Source organism: Sardina pilchardus, chromosome 14 (genome assembly GCF_963854185.1).
Source record: "Sardina pilchardus chromosome 14, fSarPil1.1, whole genome shotgun sequence".
Lineage (NCBI taxonomy): Eukaryota > Metazoa > Chordata > Actinopteri > Clupeiformes > Clupeidae > Sardina > Sardina pilchardus.
Window position 1 is genome coordinate 4,966,804 of NC_085007.1, and position 10,000 is coordinate 4,976,803.

Sequence of the window (10,000 nt, forward strand, 5' to 3'; positions counted from 1 at the left end):
TGAACGAGGTGATGGGCACGGGGACCATGCGGCCGCCCGGCGCACAGGCGGGCTTCGGGCCGGGCGCCAGACCCTTCCGCTTCGCCCCGAGCGCCGCCTACTCCACCTACTCCACCTACCCGCCGACTACGCCCTCCTCCTCCAGCTCCAGCTCCGTCCACAACAGCGCCAGCGTCAGCGCCGGACTCGCCTGCAAAGCCTGCGGACTGGCCTTCTCCGTCTTCAGGAGGAAGGTATAGACACACACACACACACACACACACACACAGACATACACTGGCCTTCTCCGTCTTCACGAGGAAGGTATAGACACACACACACACACACACACACACACACACACACACACACACACACAGACATACACTGGCCTTCTCCATCTTCAGGAGGAAGGTATAGACACACACACACACACACACACATACACTGGCCTTCTCCGTCTTCACGAGGAAGGTATAGACACACACACACACACACACACACTGGTCTTCTCCGTCTTCAGGAGGAAGGTATAGACACACACACACACACACACACACACTGGCCTTCTCCGTCTTCACGAGGAAGGTATAGACACACACACACACACACACACTGGTCTTCTCCGTCTTCAGGAGGAAGGTATAGACACACACACACACACATACACTGGCCTCTCTCTCTCTCTCTCTATCTCTATCTATCTATCTCTCTGTCACACACACACACACGCTTATGGGGACATCGGAAGGGGCACACACACTCACACACTCTGCCTTGAGACAGAAGCATGCCCTTTTCACGGTGGGCTTTTTCTTTGAAAGTGGTTGTAAATGTCAGGGGTGCCTGAGTGTCTCCTGTCTGCATGTCTAACCCCCCGGCCCCAGCCTGGAGACACATATAGACACATACAGTAACCTCTCTCCCACACACACACACACACACACACACACTGTCAGGGTTTGGAATGGAGGACCCAAATGCAGGACGCCAGAAAGGACAATTAACAAGGTTTTAATCTCACAATACACGGAAAACAGGCACAACTACACACAGTAAAGACGACGATCTGACAGAGAACAAAAGCAGACGCAAAACTTAAATACAAGACGAGCTAGGCAATGAGCAACAAGGATTTAACAGTGTACAGGTGACAACCATCACACAGGAGGGCAGGAAGTCCAAATATGGCAAGGGGTGGGAACAGGAAGACAGGACAGGAAACCAATGAAGAACTGAATCACATAACAAAACCAGGAAATACACAAGCAGCAAGAACAAGGCACATGACAAGTTAACATGAACACATGGCACCAGGGAAACAAGATAGTAGAAGGTAGTACACAGAATGGCCACCGGGATAGCCAAAGTCCAGGCAGGTTCCTGACAGTACCCCCTTCTCAACGGACGCCTCTTGGCGTCCCCTGAAAGTCCAACCAGGGCGGGCGGAGGGGGTCTGGCAGGAGGGACCAGACAGACAGGGATTCTAGCAGGTAAGCAGGTAGACCTGGTCAGGAAGGGGCAAGGACAAACATGGCAGGGTACAGACAGATGTAGGCTTGCCGGACAAGGACTGGGCAGACTCCAGCGGGGCATGTGAGCCAGGCAGGGCAGGAGAGCGGCGCATGTCAGGAAGGGAGAGCTGGGAAGCAGGTCCAGGTAGGGAAGGAAAACAGGACAGGGAACCAAGCTCCAGCCGCTCAGCAGCCTCAGGCTGGGGCTGGTCGGCAGAACCAGGCTCGAGCTGGTCTGCAGGCTCAGGCTGGTCAACGGACTCTGGCTTGCGCTGGTCAGCAGGCTCTGGCTCGGGCTGGACATCAGTCTCAGGGCGGTCAGTGGAATCAGACTGGTCAGTGAGCTGGTCACCGGTCCCTGGCAGAGCAACAGACCTCCCAAAGACAGATTTGGAGACGGACTCGGACACCACAGATTCACATTCAGACACAATTGCCTTAGGCAGAGGGGTAGACCTGGGTGCAGATCTGGGCTGGCAGGCAGACGGACAAGACACTGACCCACACTCTGGAGCAGAGACCCATACATCAGATTCAGACACCACAGACCGAGGGGAAGGCTTAGGAGCCAACTCAGACACGGGCTCAGAGGATTCATGCACTCGTTGAAGCCTACGGTCATACTCACACACTCTCTCTAACACAGACTCATTCTTACTCCCGGACACACCCACAGCCTCTGGCAAACCATCAAGCATGCAGTCCACCAAACATACAGACACAGATGCACAAATACTCTCTGTAGACAGACAGTCAGACTCACACACTACAGTTTCACACACACATTCAACAGATGAAGACCGATAAGCTGAATCACAGGCAGAAACATACAGGAGAGAAGTCTCAGAAACAGGAAGAGATTTGGTACAGGGAATCAAAGAAACAGAGGCAGAAGCACGGTCGGGAATTGACAGTGCATTGGGTGATGCGGCTGCAGGCTGGGCGTCGGGGAGCGTGGCTGCAGGCTGGGCGTTGGGCTGGGCGCTTGGCAATGGACATGTCTGACTCTTTGTAGATCCTCGCTTTATTCGGGAGGGCGGCTTGACAGGATGTAGCGTACCCCAGTAAGAGGACTCCTCCAAACAAGGGGACAGGGGGCTACTGGAGTCAGTGTGGCATGATGGTCGGTCCACTGTCTGGCTGGATGGTGGAGTCTCAGCCAACTGTGTACTCACACAGTTAGGAACTGGCTGAAAGCTTAGGAAGCCTACCCTAACTGCACGAACCTCTGGCTGGGGTTGGGGCAGTTCCATACTAAGCTCAGCATCAGGGACAGATGAATCAAGGAGAGTCTCCAGGCTTCTCCTCAGGTCTCCAATCTGTGAGGCAAACTTCTGCATAGTTGGAAGCTCAATCAGCCAAGGCTTGGACACAAAAGTTTGTTCCATCAAAACAACGGCTGCTAGCCGGCGATTGAGATCCTGGTCAGTACAGACCACATTAAACAGCTTCTGAAAGGCATAGTTTACCTGTTCTAGTTCAACAGAGAGCTCGATGGAAACAGGCACTGGGTCAGGGTCCACAGGAAAGACTGAGGAAGACTTGGGAACAGACAGACCAGGGAGAGACGAGTTGGAAACAGACGGATCAGGGACAGACGGGTCAGAAGACAATGGGAGGTCTTGGGCTGACAAGCAAGGCCTTCCTAATACCTCCTCAGGGTAGCCAGGGGAGTCTCGGGGAGTTTGAAGGACCTGTAGAGTCTCCATTAAGCTGGTTACCTGGGTGGTCATTTCAGACGTCACTGGGAGCTCTTTAAGCCAAGGCTTGGTGGCGATGAACCTTCCAGCAACAATGCAGACAGCTAGCTGGCGGCCATTGTCAGAGGCTGATTGCAGTTCGGCATACAGCCTACCAAGAAATTCCTTGGTTCTTGCAAAGTCCTCCTCGTCAATATTAGCGACTGCTGGGTCCATAATGGTCAGATCGTACTGTCAGGGTTTGGAATGGAGGACCCAAATGCAGGACGCCAGAAAGGACAATTAACAAGGTTTTAATCTCACAATACACGGAAAACAGGCACAACTACACACAGTAAAGACGACGATCTGACAGAGAACAAAAGCAGACGCAAAACTTAAATACAAGACGAGCTAGGCAATGAGCAACAAGGATTTAACAGTGTACAGGTGACAACCATTACACAGGAGGGCAGGAAGTCCAAATATGGCAAGGGGTGGGAACAGGAAGACAGGACAGGAAACCAATGAAGAACTGAATCACATAACAAAACCAGGAAATACACAAGCAGCAAGAACAAGGCACATGACAAGTTAACATGAACACATGGCACCAGGGAAACAAGACGCAAACACAAGGTAGTACACAGAATGGCCACCGGGATAGCCAAAGTCCAGGCAGGTTTCTGACACACACACCCAGACACTCTCACATTCACTTTCGCTCACACACACCAGACTGAGAGTGTACGCCCACATGGGTCTCACATGATGATGTCATGGGAAGAGTTTTTCTTACCCACTGCGATGATGACGGTCATGGTGGTGGTGGTAAAAATGAGTGTGTGTGTGTGTGTGTGTGTGTGTGTGTGTGTGTGTGTGTGTGTGTGTCTGTGTATGGTTTGTAGACAACACTGATAGCAATAGTTGTACTGGAATCATCAGGTGAGATGAGAGAAATACGGATTTCAATGAAACCCATGAATAGGACTTCCTGCTTTCAATGATGTAAAATGATGATTTTTACATCATTGAAAGCAGGAAGTCCAACATTGAAATCCGTATTTCTCCCATCTCAAGGCAAACTGAGGGAATGATGCACGACCATTCAAAACATGGTTTTCTAAAGATACAAAGCTTAATGCTAATCGGTGAAGTGTCCCTTTAAGTCAAGAGCACCGTCAGTGATCCGTGTGTGTGTGTGTGTGTGTGTGTGTGACACCCGTGAGAACCTTCTCAGCTTAATCACCCTGACCTGCTGGGAATCGCACAGTTCAGCCAGTTAAGCACGATCCACCCATTGCAGATACACACACTGCAGATACACACAGGGAATCACACTGGGGTGTTTGTGTGCGTGTCCGTGTCCGTGCACGTGCAGATACACACAGGAAATCTACACTGGTGTGTGTGTGTGTGTCTGTCTGTGTGTGTGTGTGTGTGTGTGTGTGTGTGTGTGTGTGTGTGTCCGTGCAGATCGAGGTCTGGAATAGGCTCTGGGCTCTGTACCGATGTTTAAATCAAATTGATTGACAAATGAATAGAAATTGAATAGAAGTGACGGCAAGTAAGGGATGATGTTTAGGATGCCGATCCATTCAAGTCAATTGAGCGTTGTACTAGCATTGTCAGGGCAGGTAAGTGCAGGACAGATGTGGGCCAGACTAGGGCCACGTCAGAACCAGATGATCTGTGGCCTGGGGGTCCGTAGCTTGTGTCTTTATTAGATTGGGAGAGGTGGCCAGACTCTGACGGACATATTGACCAGATCAGGATATTCTAAATGATTGGAACATGTTTGTGTGATGCTCTGAGCAGGCACACAGACTCTCTCTATTCTCTCTCTCTATTCTCTCTCTCTCTCTCTCTTTCTCTATTCTCTCTCTCTTTCTCTCTCTCTATTCTCTCTCTCTTTCTCTCTCTCTCAAGACCTCTGTGTGTGTGTGTGTGTGTGTGTGTGTGTGTGATTACTCTGAGAGGATCAGACTGTGAATGAGCAGTTCACCCCAGTCACACACTTTCTTGCGCGCGCACACACACATGCGCACACACACACACACTCACACGCCGTGTTTCACACTGTCACTGAGGCTTTAGAGAGAGGCGTAGTGTGAGGCTTAGACACTCTAATCACATCTCTGGGAAAGACGTGCGCTGTCGAGGGTCAGGGTGACCGTCCTGACCAGGGCTGTGGAGCTCTACGACATCATCATCAGTGGTCAAGCCCTCCTTTGGTGACCAGGGGCTGTGGAACTCTACGACATCATCATCAGTGGTCAAGCCCTCCTTTGGTGACCAGGGCTGTGGAACTCTACGACATCATCATCAGTGGTCAAGTCCCCCTTTGGTGACCACGACTCAGTTGGCTCAGTGGGATCTTTAAATGTCATGATTGGGGGCTAGAAGTGTGAAAATGTCACATCACATCCCTGTGTGTGTGTGTGTGTGTGTGCGTGTGTGCGTGTGTGTGTCCCTGGGCAGAATTCTCTTATTGAAATGAATGGTCTAATCCAGAGACACTTCAGAGTAGGGACATCTGTGTGTGGGGGGGGGGATTTATGTCACTCTGTAGGTAGCAGCAGATTTGGTAGTCTACAAACTGGGGAGTGATGCATTTACAGGAGGAAACATACCAGGACTGTGTGTGTGTGTGTGTGTGTGTGTGTGTGTGTGTGTGTGTGTGTGTGCGTGCGTGCGTGCGTGCGTGCGTGCGTGCCTGCGTGCGTGCGTGCGTGCGTGCGTGCGTGCGTGCGTGCGTGCGTGCGTGCGTGCGTGCGTGCGTGCGTGCGTGCGTGCGTGCGAGCGAGCGAGCGAGCGAGCGTGCGTGCGTGCGTGCGTGCGTGCGTGCGTGCGTGTGTGTGTTTGTGTGAATGTGTCTAGACATCTCCTCTCTAATATGTCGTTACCATGGCGGCAACCCCAGACTCAAAGAGTTGATCTCATACCATATGCACGTCTGACGGTCTGCTGAGGGAGGGGGTTGCCATGAATTCAGTCTTTCTTTTATCTTCTTTCTCCCTGCCTATCGCCAGACAGCACACACACACACACACACACACACACACACACACACACACACACACACACACACAAACACCTTGGCTGTGCCTATTATCAAACTTCACACCTGTTGGCATTCTGACAGAGAGCTTCTAATCCTTGACCACACACACAACCCTGTGAAACTGATACATCAAGCTGACGGACATGCTGGAAGGGTGTGTGTGTGTGTGTGTGTGTATGTATGTATGTGCCTGTGTGTGTGTGTGTGTGTGTGTCAGTGCTGTCTGTCACTGTGTGTCTATGGGGGAACTTGATGGACTGCTGTTATCTGTATGGAAATGGCGCCCCCTCCCTGTGTTTGTGTTCTCTGTGTGTGTGTGTGTGTGTGTGTATGTGTGTGTGTGTGTGTGTGTGTGTGTGTGTGTGTGTGTTCTGTGTATGGAAATGGCACCCACTCCCTGTGTTTGTGTGTGTGTGTGTGTGTGTGTGTGTGTGTGTGTGTGTGTGTGTGTGTGTTTGCAGAGCGTAAATGCTTTCTGTCCCTCTGCTGGCAACATCCCTCTCTGTCTGACACATCCTGTCTGTCTGTCCCTCTCTCCTATTGGTCAGCATGTTTTATACCTCTATTGGTCAGCATATGCTACCTCTCCTATTGGTCAGCATGTTTTATACCTCTATTGGTCAGCATATGCTACCTCTCCTATTGGTCAGCATGCATTATTCCTATTTCCTATTGGTCAGCATGTGTGATTCCTCTTATTGGTCATCATGCTTTATCCATTTATCCTATTGGTCAGCATGTGTGATTCCACTCTGCTATTGGTCTGCATGCGTTGTCCCTGTCTCTTATTGGTCATCATGCCTTATCCATTTTTCCTATTGGTCAGCATGTGTGATTCCACTCTGCTATTGGTCAGCATGCGTTGTCCTTCAGTTCTATTGGTGCATTGGTTCTTCCCCTCACTACTCCATTTGCCTTAGAGAAATGAGCAGAGTGTGTGTGTCTGTGTTTGTGTCTCTGTTTATGTCTGTGTTTATGTCTGTGTCTGTGTTTGTGTCTCTGTTTATGTCTGTGTTTATGTCTCGTGTGTGTGTGTGTGTGTGTGTGTGTGTGTGTGTGTGTATGTGTGTGTGTGTGTGTGTGTGTGTGTGTGTGTGTGTGAGAGGGAGACAAGGAGAGATTACCCATTACATCCATTAATGACAGTGCTTGTTTGCTGAAATGTCAAACCTGAAAGCTGCTCAGTCCTGTCACTTCCTGCTCTGGTTCTCCTTCTCCTGAGGAGTGCACACACACACAAACGCACACGCACACGCACGTGCACGCGCACGCACACGCACACACACACACACACACACACACACACACACACTCACTCACACACACACACATTGCTTCTCTGTCCAGTTACTGTACCTTGCCTGCTGCTCTTCTATCTATTGTTCACATGTTTGTTCTCCGCTCCTCTCCTCTTCTGTCTTTCACATGTTTGTTCTCCTCTCTTTTCCTCTCCTCGTCTATCTGTCGTTCATGTGTTTATTTTCTACTCCTCTTCTGTCTGTCGTTCAAATGTTTGTTCTCCTCTCCTCTACTCTTCTGTCATTCACAGGTTTGCTCTCCTCTCCTCTCCTCTCCTCTTCTGTCTGTCGTTCACGTGTTTATTTTCTATTCCTCTTCTGTCTGTCGTTCAAATGTTTGTTCTCCTCTCCTCTACTCTTCTGTCATTCACAGGTTTGCTCTCCTCTCCTCTCCTCTCCTCTTCTGTCTGTCATTCACGTGTTTGTTTTCCTCTCCTCTCCTCTTCTCTCTGTCGTTCATGTGTTTGTCTTCCCTCCTCTGATGCTCCTCCTCTCCATGCTGTTTGCTAATTGCCAATATGTAGTTGTGCCTTGAAGTTGTAATGCCCCAAAGCTCGTCTTTGATCCGCATTCTCTCTCTCTCTCTTCCAGTTCGCGCGCTGCCAACTCTGTCTGTTCCCCGCTGTGTTTCCTCTCCTCCTCCCACTGTCTCTTTATGCATCACTCTTTCACACTTGCACTCTTTCTTTCCTTCTTTTTATACATCACTCTATCTCTCTCACTCACTCTTTCAGTCGTGCACTCTTTTCTTTCCTCCTCTTTATTCATCACTCTATCACACTTGCCCTCTTTTTTCCCTCGTTAATCACCTCTTTTCCAGTTTCCCTTTTTTCTTGTTTAACTTTCTGTTTCTCTCTCTCTCTTTCTCTTTCTTTCTGTCTTTCTCTCTCTCATTTCTCTCTTTCCCTTTCTTCATGTGAGTTTATATCCTTTCTCTTTTTTTCAGTTTTTCTACCTCTGTCTTTCTACCTCTATTTCAACACATGTTCACTCGTTCCTCCCACTCTCTCGTGTCTTCTGTCTCCCCATATTTCATCATAAAGAGGGGTTCACACTGCACACGCAAACGGTAGCACTGCGCTGTGAAACACATTCTTTTCAATGCCGTTATCATAAAGGGGGGTTCACACTGCACGCACAAACACATTATGTTCAATGGCTTCATCATAAAGGGGGGTTCACACACTAACATTATGTTCAGTGGCTTGCACACGTAAGAACTGGTCTAGTGCTGCACCATGTTGAACTGACCCTGGCACGCGGTAAATCATCACAGTGGTGTTTTGCACTGAGCCACTGGGCAAGCTCTACAAAAATGTGTGTGTTCACTCTCTCCTCTCTCTAGTATGTGTGTGTTCACTCTCTCCTCTCTCTAGTATGTGTGTGTTCACTCTCTCCTCTCTCTAGTATGAGTGTGTTCACTCTCTCCTCTCTCCTCTCTCTATTATGTGTGTGTTCACTCTCTCCTCTCCCCTATCGTATGTGTGTGTGTTCACTCTCTCCTATAGTATATGTGTGTGTTAACTCTCTCCTCTCTCCTCCAGTATGTGTGTGTGTGTTAACTCTCTCCTCTCTCTCCTCCAGAGTGTGTGTTAACTCTCTCCTCTCTCCTCTCTCTCTCCTCTCCTGTCTCTTGCAGCACGTGTGTTCGGACTGCCGTAAGAGCTACTGCTCGCTGTGCTCGGTGCTCCAGTATGTGTGTGTGTGTTAACTCTCTCCTCTCTCCTCTCTCCTGCAGCACGTGTGTTCGGACTGCCGTAAGAGCTACTGCTCGCTGTGCTCGGTGCTCCAGTATGTGTGTGTGTGTTAACTCTCTCCTCTCCTCTCTCCTGCAGCATGTGTGTTCGGACTGCCGTAAGAGCTACTGCTCGCTGTGCTCGGTGCTCCAGGAGAACCTGCGTCGCTGTGCCACGTGCCAGCTGCTGTGGGGCACGGCCTTCCAGCGCCCGCAGCTCATGCGCCTGCGGGTCAAGGACCTGCGCCAGTACCTGACGCTGCGCAACGTCCCCACACACACCTGCCGCGAGAAGGAGGACCTCGTGGACCTGGTGCTGTGCACGCTGGGACCCCGGCCACCGCCACACACACGCATCGGGGAGGAGGCGGTGCAGGCGGTGCAGGAGGAGCAGGAGGAGCAGGAGGAGGCGCGAGAGGAGGAGGCAGCGGTGGTGGCGGTGATGCAGGGAAGCGAAGAGGAGGAGGAGGAGGAGGAAGAGGAGGAGGAGGAGAAGAAGGATGAGGAGGAGGAGAGGAGGGGAGGAGAGGGACCGGAGCAGAGGGAGGACAAGGAGGCACGTGAGGAGCGTCAGGAGGAGGCGGCGACGGAGGAGGAGGAGGAGGCGCGGGGGGAGGAGGAGAGGCCGGGGGTGCTCCTGACCCCCCCACAGGGATCCGCCCCTCGGTCAGTCTCAGAACACTCAGAGCTGTCAATCAACACCTCGCAAGACGACACACTCAGCTCAAGCG

General features: G+C 50.9%; 1 protein-coding gene across 1 annotated transcript in view; it reads left to right on the forward strand.

Annotated features, from left to right (window-relative positions):
• The window catches only part of rnf34b (ring finger protein 34b), a 22,173-nt gene that overhangs the window by 43 nt on the left and 12,130 nt on the right, over positions 1–10,000 (forward strand). Inside the window, exons 1-3 of the mRNA XM_062555052.1 lie at positions 1–233; positions 9,370–9,699; positions 9,889–10,000. The exon at positions 1–233 is cut by the window's left edge and continues 43 nt beyond it; the exon at positions 9,889–10,000 is cut by the window's right edge and continues 23 nt beyond it. Of these exons, the coding sequence (XP_062411036.1) occupies positions 1–233; positions 9,370–9,699; positions 9,889–10,000 (675 nt within the window). The remainder of the gene's footprint in view (positions 234–9,369; positions 9,700–9,888) is intronic.